The following is a 20,668-nucleotide window of genomic DNA, read 5'->3' as shown; positions in this document are numbered from 1 at the left end:
TCCATCTATTGTCATTTATTTCAATTTTTAAATGTAGCGCCAAATCCCAATAGTCAATTGCCTCAAAGTGTTTTATATTAGACGTTATATATTAGGAGTCCATTTGTTAGGGACATATTTTGGGCAGATTTGGTGGTCAAGAGTCTTTACAGCAGTTGGATTGCACTTGAGTAAACGAGTCAAACTCCAAGTCCACTGTGATCAGAAGAATCAAGTTATCTAGTACTAAAGTGTGACTAGATTTCTTTTTCATTGTTTTTGGACAATGAGGCAGCTCCATGGTGCAGAGAAATAAAAAAAAAAAACATCAAGTTTTGGATATGCAGACAATATTTCAGTCGTTCATCATCCAATGTTTCCCATGAAATTACACTGTATTCTTGTTGTTAGCAATGACACTTGATGCACCCAGGCTTAAATTAAAAACGTATGTCACAATGACATCAACTGACTCTTCAGTGAAGTCATCATCTCATCAACCTAAAACTACTGCTGGCACTGGTGGTAGTCCATGTTCTACGTTGCAGCTGTACAGGTCTGCACCTGGCACAGGTTCTGTTTAGAGTGGCCCTCCAGCTCAGAGCAGGTTTCTACACCACAAGCAGTAAAAGATGCAGTCTGCTACAGTGGACTTGGAGTTTGACTGTGGAATGAGAGACTCTTTGGAGATAGCTAGTTACTGTAGTTAGCCGAATCTCGTTTTTCAAATTACAACTGTCTAATACTGTAACTTATGTTTGAATGCAATCATGTTGTTCTATTAGAAAAAAAAAATCTGTGTGTTTAAAACAAAGGCTATCACTTGAAACATCCTTTAAAAGAATGAATATTGTCTTACCCATGAGGTAAACGGCTGGGTGACAGATTGTCTGAGGGCAGTGGTAAGGTTGTAGTACTCTGAACTGTGATGAACCTGGTGAGCAGCCCAAAGGACAGCAACCTCTGAAGAGCAATCATACACACACATTGTTAAAGATTAGACAGCAGCCATGTAGCCCTCTATATACAATTCATGCACTAGCCTTAAAGCCTCTCAGTATAACAAATGATTTATGCCAATCAAACCCTGCCCAATCCCCAAATAAGCAACTATACACTTTTATCCCCAGGAGGAGCCATTTTAACCTTGCTTCTGGCCAGCTGTGAAGAAAACCTGAGACCTGAGCCTTGCTGGTCATAAGGGGGTAGGGATTTCAGGCTATTATGACTATGGGGGTATTTGGCTGCAGCTGGTTAGCGTCCAGCTTGATGTCCCAGTGCTCCAGTTTACATTCCTCTGCTGTGTTGTGATACTTGCTACATTAATATCTGTGTTACACTTCATTTTAACATCCAAAGGGAACATGCTTGTTAAGTTTCACTGGATCTCCAGATCGTTTCCGGACCACCCCGTCTGGTCTGTGCTTTTTGGCACCTCCTGGCTACTTTGGCTTCTGCTGCTGTACAAGGAGAATAGTAACCTTCAAATACTTCAGAACCACATAACCCTATATGCAGACTATATATGGTAATATATTCCTTATAGTAAAAGCCCCAGCGATTAAATTAGGTTTGAGTTTCATATGGCAGCCTTGCTGTGTAATGCGATTACATTTGAGTTAAATTAGGCATTAGGATGTGTGAATGTGGTCACAATTGGGTAGTTGAAAATTAAATAACCTACGCTTAGAATTGGCTCAAACGGCACTTTATATTGTTTTATTATTATTATTATTCATTCATCTAAATGTTGTCTCATCAAGACATGCCCATATCTTTTCTGTCTAGGTTCGCCAACTCTTTGGAATTCCTAGGACTTCAACATTGACTACATTTGATTAGTCAATCTTCATCTAAGACTTTCACAGCCTGAAACCTGTCACAGCTGATGCAGATGGCCAAATTAGAGCAGCAATTAACCTGAGCATGCCCCTAGTGTGGCTACAATGCAACCTTCACACAGAATAGAAAACTCAAATCAGGAACCTTGTTGTCAGGCAACTTTGTCAACCACTTCATGACCACCCCTGAAGTGAAGGATGGTAAAAGGTTCTTTTCACATCTCAGTTGTAGACAAGAGCAAAATCAATCACAGTCCAGGCTTAATAAAAATAAAATAATAATTACAAGAACTTCCATACTAACATGTCCAAGTGAAATTAAAAATACGGGTTGTAAAATTACCCATCAATACATAAAGTTGTAAATCAATATTTGACAAATCTGCTCGTCATTTACGGATTGGTTGGTGTTAGCAATGTCTTGCTTACAAATGACTAAAGAATAAGCATTACATAGAAGCTACAGAAGCCTACTAAGGATTTCCAAGGACCAGATCATACATGAGAACACCATATAAAGATGAAAGCTGTGAACAAGAACCCAAGAGCCTCACGTTTTGCAGGTTGCTGATATTGATGTTCATGTGTTCACTGTACAAACCAATTAGAACACTGTTAATGGAAGGACACTACACAGGAAGAGACACTTCGAGGACAATGGTTTATGAACAGCTCAGTGACACCTTTATAGAAAAAACAAGAAAATTACAAATATATAATGTTGACAAGTTTAACTCTTCCTTCCTCTCCATTTCACAAATCTGTGAGTTGTATTAAGGCCAGCAGTCATGAAACAAAAATGGGTCGCGGGTCTCTGCACCTGAACAAACAAACTGCTGAAAACCTAAGGTGAGTGGTAAGAGAGCGGAGGAGCATGGTGATCTGTTCTAACACATTTCTAATCAGTGACAGTGAGGCAGAATTCAGTTTCAGAAAACCAACCAGAAAACTACCGCTCCTGAGCAAAAGTCCACACCACTAATATTTAACAGGGTTATTGCTGGACTTCAGCAGGTGTGAGAATAAATGTAACAGACTGTTTTTGGAAGTGTCATTTATCGTGTTAAATGGCATATTTTGGATTGACTCAAAATGGAAGCAACAGGGTTGGATTTTGTTTCAAACTTTATTAAACCTAAGTGCCACTGAAATCTGCTGATGAGGCAGAGGAGAGAAGTGTGGGAGGAGAGGAAGAAGGAAGGAGAGTGACTGAACTACAACAGTCAAGCACAAAAATTATGATATTTCTTCCGCTCTGAACCATAGGGTATTCAAAGATGAACTGTCCTGCTAAGAGACATATTCAGAGGATAAGCCAGCCTTTGTTCAATTCCAGCAGCCTGAAGCTCTTGCTTTTTTTCTTCTAACTGGAGTCATGCTTGGCGGGGTTCAAGACTAAGGGCGGCTAAGATTGATGTTTGTTGTCATTGATAGGAAGTTGGAACAGCTAAGCTTCACTGCAAGCCCATGTCCTCATCTCTGGACTCGGCGGGACACTGCATAGTTTGGCAGGGTCTATTCAGGAGGGAAGCCCCGTTAATGGTGAGAACCAGTGCCACAGAGCCCACGTTCCCAGCAAGAGCACAGAAATGCTGTGGACGGCCCTTCCATCTGTCCTCCAGTGAGCCTTAAATCAGGATTTCTAGGGAACAACAAGGATGAGTGCATACTAATCAGGTGATGGACATTTATGACACTTTTTTACCACACCCACAGGAGATACATGTTTGTGACTGTCAGTTCCCCAGTAAACTTGGGAAACCTAAATGTGCCACTGCTTTGCTCAACTGTTTAACCCCTAGTGCATATCAGTGTAACTGCAGGTACCAAAAGCAGTTGTAATCTTATTTAGTTCATTTAGTTTTTATTTATTGTCAGAACGTACAATATTAGAGCAAAAACAACCTCAACAACCAGACAATCCCTTATGTGAAGGCACTTGGTATAAATAGGGTGGTAGTATCCCCCACCCCCACTCCAGCAGAACCAATTTCAGGGAGAAACAATCAACTGTCACAGGTGTGAAATAGATGGGTAATAAAAGCGTAGCATTTTTTTTTTTTTTTTTAAAAAGGTTACGATTGTGATATGCAACCGTAGTTTCACTTATGTGTGCTTATGAGTGTTCAGTACATTGGAAGTCTGAGTAGGCTGAACCTATAGCAGCACAACTAAGAGATGGCTCAGGGTCACCTGGTTCAACCCCAACTAAGCTTTATTAAGGGTTTTAAGCCAAATCGTAAAAATCAAAAAGGGGATCTCTGTCTTGAACCCAAACTAGCAGATATTTAAAAGTGGCCGCTAGCAGAAAAGCTAAAGAAACTAAAAGATAAAGCAAAACTTGCAACTTTCTCCTGAAGCTCGCTCCTCTTTTCTAAGACACTGCTACCACATAAGTATGGCCACAGCACATGGTTCATATGCGTTAAAACGAAATCAGACAAAACAACAAAACACCCCCCCTCCAAAAAAAGACTCACTTGGAATAAAGGCATTTTTGAACTTTCAAATGTTTTTCTAAAAGATTTTTGATTAATTAGTTAACTTAAGTTTATTAATTTAAACAACTCACGATTTAAGATTAAAAATGGTAATGGATTTTGGGCTCTTTGCTGCCATGCTAATGGAAGCCTGCTAACAGACCGAGAATAGAAACACTTAAAATGTGATGTTTAATAGGTAAGCAAATGCTAAAAAGAAGGTTTCAACTATGGCATATTTATACCTATTAGTGCAATAACTAACGGGCACTAAAGACCAAATATTGCTGAGGATGAAAGTCTCGAACTAGGAAATTATTAAAGGAAGTGAAATTTTCCCCTGGGTCAGGGTCTCAAAGTCATAAACAATCCAGTGTGTGATGAAGCCAATTTTAATAACACTCACTCATGTCATTTTATTTGGGAAAGAAAATGTGATGGCAGAGTTTGCCTTCTAACGTCATGTGACCCTGAGCAGGAGCAGAGGAAGCCTGAACAGCTGGCCGTCACTGGGGACCATTTGTGACCTGGAGATTTATTCTTGTTCTTCTCTGTTCACAAAAGAGAGATTTCTAGGCTAAAGAACAGACTCACCACATACCACACAACTGATTTCCTTTTCCTCCTGTAAATAAATCACTTAAAACTCAATATTGTGGACACACTTTTTTGTTACAACCTAGAGTCAATTGCAACAAAATGGGGGTTCATCCAGGATAAAATACCCACAGAATCCCTTAAGTGTAAATGTTCATGTTTTTCCTTTTCATTCATCTTTTGAACAGTTTGTTCTGCAACATTTTAAACACTGCAGCAGCAGAAACTTACTGTCCCAGTACATGGGCTCAATTGAAGAGATATTGCAGGACGTCTACGTTATAACTTTTTTTAGAATCATTATCTGGCACGTAATCAAGGTCCATAATAATGAAATCATAATCAGTCATGTAATGTGACTAGGTTAAACTTTGACACGGCCTGTTTACATCTATCCAAACCATGTCAGGAGCAGTGTTTATATAACCAGAGTCATGTAAACACAAGAGCCAAAGTCCAATTGAGATCCATAAATTTAGCTCTAGTCAAGGCCACCACCAAGCCCCTACAAGTGCCAATTTATACCTTGAATAATGCTTCTATAAGAAGAAAATATGACTAAATAAAAGAAAAATAATCACCATAGGAGTAGATCCAAACTGACACTCTTAACCATATAAAATGCTTTTACAGTTACATCAATTAGATGTCTAAATCATCACCCGCAGAGACAAACACTTGGCAGTAATAAGCAACATCCTTCAGCCATCATGTGCAGCCCTCTGAGTGGTGGGCTGCCCTGTCAATCACAGGACTAATGGGCTGTGAACAGCTCTCCAGTGTTTGGATTGGAGGACTCTTGGATAGGGTGCCAACCCAAACAGCAACGCAGGGCTCAGTGGGATGGTCGGCCAACTCTCCTCCATCTCTGCCATACTTCATGCTGTCCACACAGTTCAGTCACACACTCTAAAGTAAACACACTAACCCTGGTCAGGCCCACTTGCAGCTCTCACAAACGGGGTGTAAAAACTATGCAAAGAAAGTGACAGGAGAAATAAAATTGATTTTCTGTTTAATTTTGTTATATCAACATTGTGCTTTAATTGATCATATTTCCACGTCCATTATTTCAGTGTGCTGAAATCCAAAGCACCAGTTCTTTGCCCTCCCTTTTATTGCTTTCTGTTGCAGACCCAACATCAGAATCCACCTCTTCAGTTCCCAGAGGTTTACTGAACTGTTTAAAAAGTGGTGAAACACTGTTTAGCATACACCTTTCCCAGCTTCATTAAAATGCCTTGGTGGCATCAAATTAAAACTGAGTATATTATAAAAAATTTAATTTTGGTTTCAGCATTTGATATGTTTCCTTTGTAAAACTGTCCATTAAATACAGAGTTCAGATATATTTAGTTACATTTTATTCAGCTAGCAGGGTTATGATAATATGATGAAAAGACAAAAACATTTACAGTTGAACCCATTTATAGTTTTTAGTATATAATAAGAGTTTAAATGACATTTATAATGTCCAAGTTTAAAGAGAAATTTCAATAACTGTTTTGCATGTGTATGTTTCAGGTAATCAGACCCCATTCACATGAAAAGGAGAGACATTATTTTATTTTTCATTTTAAATGTTACATAAAAAGACTATATCCAGCAAATCAAATAAAAACAATAATTGCTGAAGTAATGTCTTACCACTCAAGAACAAGCAATGTAGTAATAGTGAAAAATTTAACAGGAAATGAGAAAATCCTACGTAAAAATGCAGGTTTGGTTAAAATTCAAAAGTAAAAAAAAAAGTTTTACTAATCTATCCTCATATTCATTTTTCACATTCACACTTCATCTCTCCACTCAGTGGAAGTTTGTCCTCAGCTTTGTCTGCAGCTGAAATCACCTCTTCTGTCAAAACTGTTGACAGAGGGAAGTCTGTCCATGCAGCGAGCAGAGCACACGAGGGCAGCAGACAGCCTGACTCTGGCCTCTGCTGAGCTCAGCGACCCTCTCAGTGATCATAACACACACTTCTTTTCCACACTTTGGTTAAAGCTGTACATACAGGCACTGTGGATATTATCTCTTTGTGATGTGTAGGTTCAATCAGACCAGTTTTTCTTGGTCTCATTCTACAGTTCTTTCCCTCTCAACGCACACAGAGCAGACAGTATGAGCAAAGAGGCCTATAGATCACTGTTGATGTTATCTTTACCTCCCATGAGGTCTTTCACTTGCTCTGTTCTGCTTGCGTGAGTGAGACTCCCACATCCTGACCAAACTGTACAGACAGAACCAGCAAACCAAGCAGGAGTCCAGATTCTTCTGTTGGCCCTGCAACCTGCACTAGGCCAGGAACTTGCTGTCAGAATAAAGATTTATGAAGACCTGGCTGCCTGGGGGCCTTTTCAAGGCCCAGACCCTCTCAACCTTGCCCCACAGCCAGAAGGTGCTTCTCTTTAAACAACATCCACACCACCCAGCTCTCCTTTGGGATGGAGGACAGTGATAAGCACATCTGTTTGTCTCAACAACTGCTGCTGTCTGCAGGGCTGAATGACAGCGGGTGTTTGGACACACCAGCAGAAAGTTAAAGTTAGGTTTGTTTGTCGAGTTGAGTTCAGGTTATCTACTGGGATTGCAGCTAAATTTAATTGTCTGTATGAACTAATCAGAATCAGAATCAGAAACTTTATTGTCATTGTCATGAGAACAACAAAATTAAGAATGGTCCCCGATCATTGCATCATCCCTAGCAATATCAAAATATAAATAAAATAATAAAATTCAATAAATAAAATAGATAGAATACTTAAAATACTAATAAGATATAACAGTAAAACATTCACATACATTCCCACACACATGCTTCAGACCGTGCATAGATTAACACAAGAGTGGCGTGATGGACATTTTTTTGTAGTATTCAGATGTGTTATTGCAGTTGGATAACAGCTGTGTTTGAGTCTATTAGTCCTTGCTCTGATTGCCCTGTACCGTCTGCCTGAGGGCAACAGTTCGAACAGGGAGTGGCCAGGATGTGAGGTGTCTTTTATGATGTTTTGGGCCTTTTTAAAACAGTGGGCGTAATAAATCATCCATTTCCTTGACTCTAAATCATTTTAACTTGTATGCTTAAAAAAAATAAAAAATAAAATGCCATCAAGCTGATGCCTCAGCTGATATGTGACACTGGAAAATGTCACATAGTATCAGCTGCAGTGGTGCAGCTGCATCATATTTGCTGCTAAACCGCAATCCATGTTGAAACCTACCTCTACCCAGCTTCTCCTCCTCCTATGCTGCATCAGACCAAAACAATTTGTTGTCACTGACCAACTAAACAACACCACTGTCTGGATATTGCTGCTTCTGATCTACTGTGCATGCAGAGAAAGTCAGAGAGGGCCCACATTAGAGGCATAATGACAAATATAAGGAAGTAAATAAACATCTTTAACTATAATGGTCCTCTCTGAACCAAAAGTAATGATTAACAGGGTTAATATTACGTGTGTAAACATTAAAATTGATTAACCAAAATTTTTTTAAAGTACTCCTATCTAATTGTCACCGAAAGTAGAAGATAAATAATCCTGTGTCCACTTTATATAGTTTAGTTCCTTTGCTTTATCATGGATAAATGTAAAGTGCACTACTTTATAAGGATTACAACATATACAACTGAATTTTGAGTGCTACTTCTTATCATATTTCTGTTCCAGCTTGCATCATGAATAATCCAAAACTACTTTAATCTAGAAATGCACTAGCCAGTATTTTAAAAAAAAAAAAAAAAAAAAAAAAAAAAATCCAGTTAAAAATGCCAACATACACTGTTTACCAATTCCAGTTCTGTGCTGTTAAAATCAGATTAAACTGCCCTTGTCTCAAAATACATCACTTTGTGGAAGTAATGATACCATCTCACAGGACCTTTAAGTGATGCTCTGGTGTTTCTGAGCTCTGTGAGCAGCAGCAGTTACTGTGGTGAGACAACTGCAGCATAACTCCATTACCTCACATATAATCAGAGTACAGACAGCTGACTAGCTGATTAATGGCTTTACTCTGGCAGGCATGCCTGGATATAGATGCTGCCCAAGAGCAGAGCTGCTATTAGTGGCACTCGCGATATGAGGTTAGAATAAACAGAATCAACAGTGCTGTCAACAACATGGTCGCATCTGAATCAAGCTAGCCTGCTGCTCACCCAAAACCATCTGCGTTCAGGCTGGTTCATAATAGCAGCGTTTTTAACATATATAGTGCGTCTGCTGCTGAAAGAACTGTGGGGAGAAGGAACCCAAAAAAAAGCGCGGGGTTAAAATGGGAATCTGTTTTCTATTCTTGTCAGTCATCAGGTTATTGAATCAATGCGTTTATAGAAGGTGGCTTCTATGGCTGCTAATAGATAAACTAGCGGCTAAATGTTTACCAAGGGTCATATTATTTCAGAGGCCAGAGGAGTTAAATTTTCTGGAAATCTGTCAGCAATTGAACACTTACATCTTTTCTTTCATGAAAAGATAGATAAACATTACCAAGCAGTACCAAGTAAAGTTACAGCAATGATTCGTGAAAATTCTGGTATTAGCAATGTGATCAAGCAAATACTGATATCGGGAGTTAGCATAAACAAACACTTCATTTGAGCCTGTGTGTGCGCAAAGGTCATTCAAATGTTTGGAATTCCAGATTTGCCTCAACTTTAACCACAACGGGTGTTTTCCTAAGCAGAATCACACCAAGTGCCAAAGGCCATAAATACAGTGTAGTAAAAGGCTTTCGCCATTTCTTTTGTGAATGAGAATCCCGAGTTTCATCCAGCTCAAATTAAAAAACAGAGCTGGACATTGGACCGCTCAGTCTTCTTTAATTTGATGTTATCCCCAAGATCAGTGTCTGGAAAGAGCAACATCAAATTAATAAGGTCTCCTTAGTAAAGATGGCATCAGCACAGACGACTGCTGCCCTTCCAGTTATCTTTGAATCATCTTTTCATGTGGAAGTCAAAGAGGGGAAACTATGAAAATATCCATAAAGCTGGTCAAACAAAGTGATATTTCATGCTGAGGCTGACGTTTCCAAGCATGTAGTTGGTTCTTCTAGCATTTTTCTATTGTGATCTTTTTCTTATTATGCAATATTACAAGTTCTATCTTATTCATTTGGACACTACAATTACAGTTGCAGTGTTCAGACTGTTGAGGCAACAAATGGCAACAGTGCTCGTCTTACATCCATTTCATTCTTCAGTGCTTCTTTATAGGAAACATGCCTCACTCACATTGGAACATTTTGGTTGAACCTTCCTCTGGAAGAAGCTGGAGGTCAGAAAATGGTTGACCAAGATGACCTCGCCTGACCAGAGTGAGGAGTGAGGACCGTGCCGGCCCTGTCCTGTGGTCAGGGACAGCCACTTCCCTTTGGTAACAAGGGAAAAAGCTTATATTCCTGAGCAAGCACTGCACCAGATGACTATCTGCAACCTCACAATCTTCCATAATAACAACCCAAAGAGGCTGGAGAAAGAGGAAATGAAAGTAAGTGGAACATTTTTGAGACATAAAACTGATTCTGCAGTTCAAAAATAAAATAATTCCAACCGAACACACCACAGAGATACGTCACAGTATTGGCGACATTCCTCTGCATCATGTGACACCAAGAGGACGACAACAGTGGGAAAACGTCATGAGATCGCCTTTCAGGTGTTATTGGATGTTATTCAGCAGACAGAATACTTCTTAAAATCAGTGAATGTTACTTAACTCAGTTTTCTTGGATTGTCAAAACGAAAATCTGGAGCTTTGTATACATGATAGATGGACTCTGCACTTTTCCAGTCAGAAAGTTGATCCTTGCCCAGTTTTTTTTTTTTTTTCCCAGATCAGGTAGTGGTTTGGATTTATTCTGTCCCAACAGTTGAACTGAGAGACCCAATTAATAGGACTGCCAATCCCTGCCTCAATGATTTACAGATACTTTGAATCACTGGTGAGCATCCAGACAACATAAAAGCTTATCATCATCAATACAGCTGCTGAGCAGCTACACAGATTTTCTCATTTTTCAAATATGATGCAATACATTGACACAAGCTGATGTTTTTGTATTCATTAGCCAAGTCTTATGTTGCAACTTTGGCTTTTTGCAGATTCACTTGCTTCTTTTAAGTTATTAAACTTTTTTAAAAATGCATTTTTCTTCTTTCATGCATTTCCCATTTAAAAGGAAAGCAGGCTTTTTAAAACAGATGCCACATGGACTCATGAGTTCCTCAGCTCACAGAAAAATATGAGCATCCTGTCATCCTGCCAGGAAAGTGTGGTGCAGTCCCAGTCCATGTAAGACGAGGTAATTCGCATCTGTACTTTGACACTCGTTTTCATGACCAGGTCATTGATCATTTAAAGGTTTAGTGTGCAGGTGATGCTAACAAGAAACGAGGATCCCTCATGTCCCTATAAAAATAATAAAGTAATATGTGTGCATCTAAAGCTATTCCTCAATTAAACAGTGTGTACTGAAAGAAAAAAATCCAAGTTACTCATCTTTGCAGGCACTACAGAGGTTGCCGTGTAGATTTTTAAAACTTGAATGCTGTATGTTCATCATTCATAGTTACACCAGACACTGAATGTCTGATTGTAATTTACCATCTTACACTGTATTCCAAAGTGCCTAAACTCCAACTTACACAAAGACATAACCATGATGGTTATATGTCTTGCACTCTGAAAGTGCACAGTAAAAGTCAAAGTAAAACTGACCACCAGCATCTTGAGCTGATGTTCTCAGTCACCTCAAAAGCACAGAGGCCAGTTCAGCTGTGGCAGAAAGTTAAAAAAAAAAAAAAAAAAAAAAAAACACAGCTTCTGTTTAGTCAGATTCTAACATCAACACAGAACCAGTGGACTTTCATCCAAAGCTATGTGGACTAGACAGCGGTCAGCTTGATGTGCCTCTGACACAAATAAACATCAGCGCAGGCCACAGATAAATAGCTCTCTTCCGATGTGCTGAGTGGCAGCTGAGCATCTGGCATGAACATCAGACAAGACATGTGGAGAAGCCTTTTTTTGTAGAGCCACTACTCTACAAAATTCTTTGACATGTACATTTTTTTAATATGCTTCTTTTTTTTAAGACATATTCTGAAGGACGTTGCTACTTCTGAGACATGACTTTATACAGCCTGCTGCTGCAACAACTCTGGGTTAAGACCGGAGTCCTCTGGAGACCATGGCCTCTCACATCTGCACAGCTCTAAAGCAGCTGGATGTAACTCAAAAATAATTGCTTCCTCTACAACGTCCAGAAAAGCATGATGTGCATCCTATCTTCACGACTCCTCCCTGTGGGGATGGCAACTAAATCAATATTTTACAGCCATTTATCATCAGCTAACTTTGCAGCTTTTGTTATTACTTTACATACTGGCCTAACAAGCGTAAGATCACCAGTTTGATCCCAAGAGGAGACAAATCCCTTTGCCATTTTGTGAGGTAGAGCATTCTGTGTATATTAAAAAAAATGAAATAAAATCTACTAACAATCAAACATGCAGAGCTACCTGCTACGACATCCTCTTGTGAATAAGGGAGCAGCCAAAAGCAGTAGAGTGATTCACAACTCAGCAGCATTAACCTGGATACATGTTTTAAATGGTTTTATTACTATTGACAAATTGCTCATTGTGAATATTTTACAACAAACACCATGAATCCAAACTGACAGGAGTTACCAACCTTGACCAGGACAATGCTCTTTATAAGTTGATTTCAAGCAATGTTACAAAACAGTGTGGATCTAGATACTTGTGCACCTGGAGTTATGGAACACAAGACACATCTTGAAGAAATAAGCCATGGAAATGGAGGATCAACCCCAACTGAATGACCGGAATATCTCAGGTCTATGCTTTTGCCAGTGGCAATGGTGCCAGGTAGTGATAATTCTGTAAAGCAATTATTTGTCAACGACCTTTTTCTAAAGAAATGCAGACAATGAATAAAAACTAACGCACAAGGACAAAAACGATGATGACATGTATGAACACTTGCTTCAACTATAAGGAAAATATTGTGGAGAGACTAGACCCAATCAAGTTGTGTAGAAAGGTGCGACCAATGTGGAAGTCATGCAATCACAAGCAATGTTCTTGTGCAGTAAGGTTAGACGGGCACATTTAATCCAACCCTGGGAAACTGCACAGTGGTTTTTTTGGAAACGGTACAACTAGCTCCCATGCTCCGTTTCCCATGAAAATGAAAAGTAATGTCAACACGGGACGAAGAGACGAATGGAAACATTTTGCGTGTGATATCAGGGAAAACAAGACGCTTCGCAAACCACGTGGAGCAACTTAGCGGCAAAAAGATCCAACTTTTATTATTTCTATTTTAGTCAATTAACTGAACTTTAGATTTGGTTTGCTATTATTCCTGTTGTGATATTTAGTTGAGTAAAACAAAATCAAGATGTGTTGTCAATTAACAACCTTACCTGTTGGAACAGGTAAGAATATTTTGAATGTACTGTGCTCATTATGGTTGAAATTCCTGAATAAATAGAATCTCGCATTTAATATGTTACAATGTGTCTACATTCAAATTTTTCAGCCAAAGAAATAATGACTATAAACTTGTAATTAAAACAAAAAAACAAACAAGCATGTAACAAAAGAGACTCTTCCTGTGCTATAGTTTGTATTGACTGACTAACAATGGTGAACACAACAGAAGGTGAGCACGCAAATTTAAAATCAGGTATGTCGTTGGTTTTTTTTGGGCGGGACTCAGAACTTTTTAGCTGCACCCTTCAGGTAAAGGAGCAATTGTGTTTTCAGAACACACGCAAAAAACAACAACTATTAACATAGCTTGTTACACAAAACATTTTTTTTTTGTAAATTAAAATCTGCACAATAAATTCCCTTCAGCTGTGGGTGAGTGTACGACTGGTACCGTGAGCAAAACGGTGGACCCAGTAGTAGCCAAAGTCCACTCCCAAGAAGGTGAACCACCAGGTCCAGGCAGAGTCCCAGGGCAGCTCCACCAAGCGGTAGTGGTTCCACACATGCATGTAAGCGCTCAGCTCACAGCCTCTCATCAGCAAGCTGTGGAGAGGAAAGGTCAAAGCTCAGTGTCGGCTCAAATGTGCTTATGCAAGTACAGCATTCAGTTTGTGATCATGTACAGCTGCGCTCCAAGGATCACGATAGTCATCTGTTCACCTTGTGTTCTACCTTGACAGAAATTTGTTTAATTTGTAAGTAATTTTGTACATCAGGTATTACAAAGCCTCCCCTGTTTGAGTTCCCATCATTCAGCCGTATTACTGCTCCCCATTTCAATCCACATTTTAAAACGATGCAGAACTAGAAAAGATTATGTTCAACTAACTTTGAAACTAACGTTATATTTACATTGAAGATGAACCACTATAAGAACCATTTTAGAAGAACCACCTTAAAACCAATTTCAGTAAGCTGAAGTTTGTTTGATTAATAGTTATATTCAGTTCTGTTGCACATCCTAAACCTGCCATACTGCATGCTTTTATCGCCTAATTTATCTGTTCCCTGCTGGCCTCCTCACATGAACTCACTTTTAACAGGTAATGGTTCTTTAATACAAGATCCAGAGTTACAGCACCTAAAAAAATAAACTAAAAAACCTAAACTAAAAAACAAACAAACAAACAAACAAACAAAAAACCACATTGCTCAGCCATATAAAAACAAAAAAAAAAAAAAAAAAAAAAAAAAAAAAAACACGGTGTTTAAAATGAACAGAAGCCAAATTATGCCTTACTTGCACTATTGCTATGTGACCTGACCTGCCTAAACACTCACAGTGGGAGTCTGGAGACCATTCCAGCAGATAGGGAGGTGATTCCGTCACTGATTGTGATCACTGGGGCCCCCGTCTTCAGAAAGCCCACCACCAGCTCCAGAGTCATCAGTCCCACAAAGAAAGGAGTTGCCTGCACAGACACAAAATCATGATTCAGCAGTGTTACAAACCATGAAAACACAACTGTTCCAAGTCCTCTGTTGCCATTACCCGTTGTGTTGAGCATTTGTTTTGGCAGATGAGCTAAAAGCTTGCAGGACTTTCATGTCTTGTGATCCATGATGTTTGTTTCACTGTATGAGCCTGGAGCAACGGGTATAAAACCACAACCAATTGGCAGATTGGTGAACAAAAACATTTATCCAAGCACGGCAGCAGTGGAGGTAGAAATTATCTCAGTGGATGAATTAAACATCAGTGCTAACCAACAGCAAGCTTTCATTTCAGTGATGTCAGGCAGAACCCAAGCAAAATAGAATGAGGAGCAAGATCTTATTTTAAGAAACCTAATTGTCTTCACGCTCACTGATAATATAAAGTCATACATGTTCAGAGAGAGCGCATTAAGTCTGTTAGGCTACGTAAGTAGATGGAGACCGCAGGTAAACAAGCTACGCATCTTATGTTACAGGAACACGTAAAGGGCTGATGTGCCCTTTTCCAGCTCCACAATTTCATCATGGACCTCTACTAAATCAACTTTGCATGATTCACATTTCAGTAGAATTCTTACTCACCTTATACTGTGCCTTTATGCAATTCTTAAGTTCCTCTTCTATTAGAAACAACCCACTTCATTATCACTTTAAGGCCATCCTCCCTAAACAGTCAAATTTTCTTCTAACTGGCTGATCTACACATGGATTCATCCACCTTTGTATTCAATGCACATTCTGAGCCACAGTTTCATGAAACATGGAATTCTTTGAGCTGACATCAGGTAGGCACACTGGTAGGAAAAAAAGAGACAATGACAGCTGAGCGTTTCAGGCAAACTGACGTCTAAGGTTTTAGGTGTCGGGGGGGCGGGGTCATCCTAGTCAGATACCCAAAGCACATCAACGTTTCTGCTTTTGATGTGTAGCAGCTCTACTCTGAACCCTTCCTGAATGACCAAGCTCCTCAGCCTATCTCTAAAGGAGAGCCCAGAAACTCATATTCACTACTTCTATCTATGATCTTATTCTTTCACTCAATACTCACAGTTCACAGTCATTGAGGAGGGCAGGCAAGTACACTGGCCAGTAAATTGCCAGCTTCACTTTCATTCTTAGCTCTCTTCGCCACAACAGATGGTACAGCAGCCATGTTACTACTGACGCTGCTCTCTACACCCTCTCCACTAAGTCAAGAAGGTCCCAATATATTTAAACTCCTTGACTTGGAGCAGAAGTTTGATCCTGAAATGGAGTGCACACTCCACCCTTCTCTGGCTGAGAAGCATTGCCTCGGGACTAATTGGGACTAATTCATACTTGGGACTAATTGTTATCACACTGTTTCATACTCAGCTGCAAACCTTGTGAGTTGGAGGTCACTGCTTGAAGCAGCTAGAACCACCACATAATCTGCAAAAAGCACCAAACTGGAAACCCCCCCAACACTTGGCTGTGCCTAGAAATTCATTCTTTAAGTCTCGGAAAACAAATATGGCATTTTTAGCATAACCTCAAATAATATTTTAAGAAGAGCTTCATCTGCTATGCAAGTTGGTTTTTAGTATTTTTTTTCTTTCAGATGAATGTTTGATAATTTTAAAAAGCAGTTTAAAATGCTCATAAGTCAAATAAATATAATCTTTTTCAATTGTAATGGACTGTACATAAACTTTTGGTGTTTTCGTAAGTTGGAAAACACTCATCTGGAAAGATGTGCACCAACTTTTACTCATTTTAAAGATACATAGTTAAAAACTGAAAGTTCACACTTAAAGAGAAACGAACAACAGCAGAAAGAGTTTCATGGGGTAAAATGCCTGTAAATGAATAAAACCTACTTTAAAAGAATAACTTCTTACATTGTAAGAACCAAATAGCAAACAGAAAAAGTTGCCATGAACACATGACAATAACTGCTTTTGACAAAACAAATGGTGAGCACCAAGCAAACAGTCAGTGACATGCCTTTATTTGTAACAGTCGTGGAAAGCCGTAATAACCTCTTGATGGGTTTGTCAAACATGGAACAAATTAGTGAGGAACGGGGTTAGCAAACGGGTCACAACAACGACTTTGGCAGCATGTGAGCCCTGCTGCTTAGCTTTAGCTCAAATGTGCTCATTGACCAAGTGACTGCAGTCATAAAGGGGACACACGGCCCCCACAAGAGCAGCAAGGAATGAAAGGCGTGACGAGACCACAGAGGAGCACATCTGCAGGTGAGGAGGGAGGAAGTGTGCGTATTCATGTGTGGATTAAAGTGAGAGTGTGTGTGCGTGTACAAATCCCCATGTGAATGATTCAACTTTAACATGCAGGTGTGTGATGCAAGTGTGTGTGTGAATGTGTGCGCACAAGCAGAGGCGAGAGCACCACCAGAGACCAGTGATCACACGCAACACTCCAACATCTGGCAGCAGACTGCAAAGCTGCAGCAAACAAATGGGCTCGCTGCGTAGGCAGACCTCCTCCAAACCCGCTGAGAGAGAGATTATCATTCTGGACGCTGGCCTAAAACCCCCACCCCCCGACATCACCCCCCTCTCCTATCTAGCAGATAGTTTTACCGCTGCACCCCTGAGTTCTTGACAGCTTGCGGCAAGACTTTTCAGCAAGGCAAGCCGATTCTCAAACGGCGCATCAAAAAAAAAAAAAAAAAAAAAAAAAAAAAGCTTCTCTTCATTATTTTGTCTTTTTAATACTTGCATCACCTTCTTTATTTTCAGTTCTTTATGATCTTGCATGCGGTCACACTGTTCGCAATTATATTTTGAACTAAAAATTGCACAAGCCTTTTTTTCTTTTAAACTTGAGTATACTTTGAGCTTGTGTGGACTGTTTGTTGTGGCGTTGTAATAATTGTATTTTATTTTCTTCTGAATTCAAACCTACATGGAAAATGACATTTGTGGACCAGATGTCCCCCCCCCAAACAGCCATTTTAAAAGGTCACAGTTGAGTGATGTTGGCTAAAAACATGCAGACTGACAAAACACTTTTATCACTGCTGTCTGAGAAATTTTGTGTTTGCATTCAAATCACCAAACAGCTGAGAGAACTGGCAACAACCCAGCCCACAATTCCAAATAACTCCAAAAATCACAAGATTGCATTGTGATTTTCCCCCCTTTGACTAATTTGGCCTGTTGGGATCACAGAATGACAGTGGTGAAGAATAATTAACGACATGCTGTAAACAGTGCCGAGTCACTAAACTGCTCAGGCACGCCCAAGCAAAATATTAATCACCAGTAAGCCCTGCAGCAACAACAAATTTGCTTTATCACACTTGTTAGTGGATTTTTAGGACTCCTGCTGCGAGGGTAATTGTTCTCCTCCCCTGATTTGCTCATAAAAACTCATAACAAACATGTGTTGTTAAACCTGCACCAGCCATTTGTCACAATAAAAGAGTAATTGAGATGCTGTAAAGTGACAGAAGGAGAAAAGAAAGAACGTTGCTATAAATTTTTCATTAGGCAGAAGTAATTAGATTTATACAAGTTGAGCAGATTGGTTATGTCTGTGAAGGTTCTCAGTCATCCAGGTCATCGTAGTCAAAGGAGCTTGCACCATTTGACCTTAGAACTGAAGAAGCTTCTCGGATGAGAGGTGAAACGTCTTCAAGCAACCTAAAGAAGTCCAGACGCTTTTATTTGCAAGCTCCTTTGAAGCAGATTGGTTACTGTGTTGATACAAATGTAACTTTTCCATACTTAATGCAATATTCTCCATAGGTTGACATTTATTAAGTTAAACTTCAAATTTCACTTCATATTTACTCATGCACTTACTCCCCAGAGCTCTAAGTGCTCTGAATAAAAACTGTTCAGTTCAAAAGTCTCATTTAGAAAGAAGCAAAACAGACTGTTTGACCCTTTTTCTTCTGACGAATACTTCAACGGTTTTAAATATGCCGATTTTGAGTTGATTGACTCAACTCAAATCGATACTTTACTGACCAGGTGAAAAGGCTCTGTCAACTGTATCTGATAAAGTGAGGGGACAATGGGGCGGGTTCAGTATAACCCTAAAACACCAGATGTATTAGTTGTGAACGAGAACGAGGCGACACCCACCTGCTGCACATACTGAGGGACATCCTCCACTTCCTCAAAAGATGATTCATTCGGTGTGAGCATGAAAAACATGGCTCGGGCTCCCCTCGACACCGAATCGTATTCCATGGTTTCAGATCTGACAGCGGATCACTCACAGCTGCTACACAGGTGAGTTTCTGTTACCTGTGCAGGTGCGAAGTTCTGCTAAACCACTTCAAGACGTCTGCTCACAGTCTAAGTGCCCTGCCCCTTTCACCTAAAGTAGGTCGCTTACGAAATAGAGAGCGTGCAAGCGGAAGAGTAAACTTCTCACATCGAGGAAACCGACTCTGCCCGGGTTTAAAGTGGCCGCAGGGTTCTGTTACTGCGACCAATTACCTTTAAATCCCCTTTATAGGACGAAAGTTTACCTTTGGTCAGGCTGATACATTAGTATCATTTGACGTCATTTTATCTCGCGAGAGTTTGTTTACGCAGCTTACTGTCTGAGTGTATTGGAGGGTGTCACTGATAGTCACTTCAACTCCTTACCTCAAAGTTTATAAAACATTAACTCGGTCACCGCCCGCTTAGCGTTGCTAGCAGTTATTTCGCTTGTAATCATCTAAAGTCCTTGATTGTCATTGACTTTTTAGGCCTTTTGATCCTTAAATGCAGGAGAAAAAAAAGTTTTTATAATCTTATTTTGTTTAAGCATTTTATGTCAGATTTGAAGTTTTATATACGCAGTTTTGAAATTAAAGTTACTTTTTTAATGCTACCTAAGAAAATGCCCAAGATGGCTACCAAGTAACAGGATTTGATTCTTGAAGGGTTTTGTTCCATTCAACTAAAATAAATTCTAAGGATTTAGCCTTACTTATTGTTTTACACTTGTTTTTGACCATGCAAATGTGTGCATTGCATCCTATATCATGATGTACAATTAGTGAGTGCCTTGCTAACTAAGCTTGATAGCCAACCAGAGCTATCCTTAGCTGATAATAAGACTCACTGCTGGATAACATATTTAACATTTTCTGTTCACCGGGCTATTAGCATATGTTATGCTGTCATACTTAGCATACGAATAAGTGTAATTGTGTATAGTCCTTATTTTAAGTTTGTTTTTTTTTTGTGGTCACATGATCATTAACCACATGACATTAATTTGTGGACCATTTGTGACATACGGTTACAAAGAATATACATTCTTTGCCATGTTAAAGAAGACCACCTTGTGATTTCTTTGGTTCCAAGTTGCATGGAACACACTCACCAAATACTTACAAGGCAGTAGTGAAACTGTGAAAAGTGTGATACAAAGCAGAAACAAAGACCATTTGCCTTCAAAGTAAAAGCTGTGGCTTTTGAAACACGTTGACCACAGCTCTAAGGTACAACTTTTACTTTGACGTCAAATAGTCTCCATTTATAGTTTGTTTTGCACTTTTTCAAGCTTTACTGCCATTTTGCTAGTAGTTAGCAAGTGTTTGCAGACATGCCTGCATCTTCCATGCAAACTATGGGCAACCCCAATAATTTGTTGGCAACCAGTTTTGCCTAGTGACAGCAAACAACCACCAGGAACCACATGACAACCAGTCAGGGAATGCACATTTTCCCTCTGTAGCTGTGGTTGTGTCACATCTGCTATGGCAGACAACTCTTGAGCTGTATGCACATAACATCATGCAAAAACCTCTATAAATCGAGATCTGATTTATAGAGGTTTTGGCATGATGTTATGTGCATACATAAAGC

General features: G+C 39.5%; 1 protein-coding gene across 2 annotated transcripts in view; it reads right to left on the bottom strand.

The window, feature by feature from the left end:
* agmo (alkylglycerol monooxygenase) overlaps positions 1 to 19,378 on the bottom strand; it is a 56,848-nt gene extending 37,470 nt beyond the window's left edge. For both annotated transcript variants that reach the window (XM_085366668.1, XM_085366667.1), the window contains exons 1-4: positions 18,944 to 19,378; positions 14,706 to 14,836; positions 13,816 to 13,967; positions 839 to 942 (exon numbers count right to left, since the gene is read on the bottom strand). In XM_085366668.1, coding sequence (XP_085222794.1) covers positions 839 to 942; positions 13,816 to 13,967; positions 14,706 to 14,836; positions 18,944 to 19,051 — 495 coding nt within the window. In that variant the 5' untranslated portion in view covers positions 19,052 to 19,378. The remainder of the gene's footprint in view (positions 1 to 838; positions 943 to 13,815; positions 13,968 to 14,705; positions 14,837 to 18,943) is intronic.
* Positions 19,379 to 20,668: the final 1,290 nt, after the last annotated feature.

Source organism: Diplotaxodon limnothrissa, linkage group LG11 (genome assembly GCF_057381915.1).
Source record: "Diplotaxodon limnothrissa isolate DT_005_m linkage group LG11, D_limnothrissa_male_GT1.1, whole genome shotgun sequence".
NCBI lineage: Eukaryota > Metazoa > Chordata > Actinopteri > Cichliformes > Cichlidae > Diplotaxodon > Diplotaxodon limnothrissa.
The sequence above is the reverse complement of the archived record's forward strand: the minus strand, read 5'-3'. Positions and strand labels throughout refer to the sequence as shown.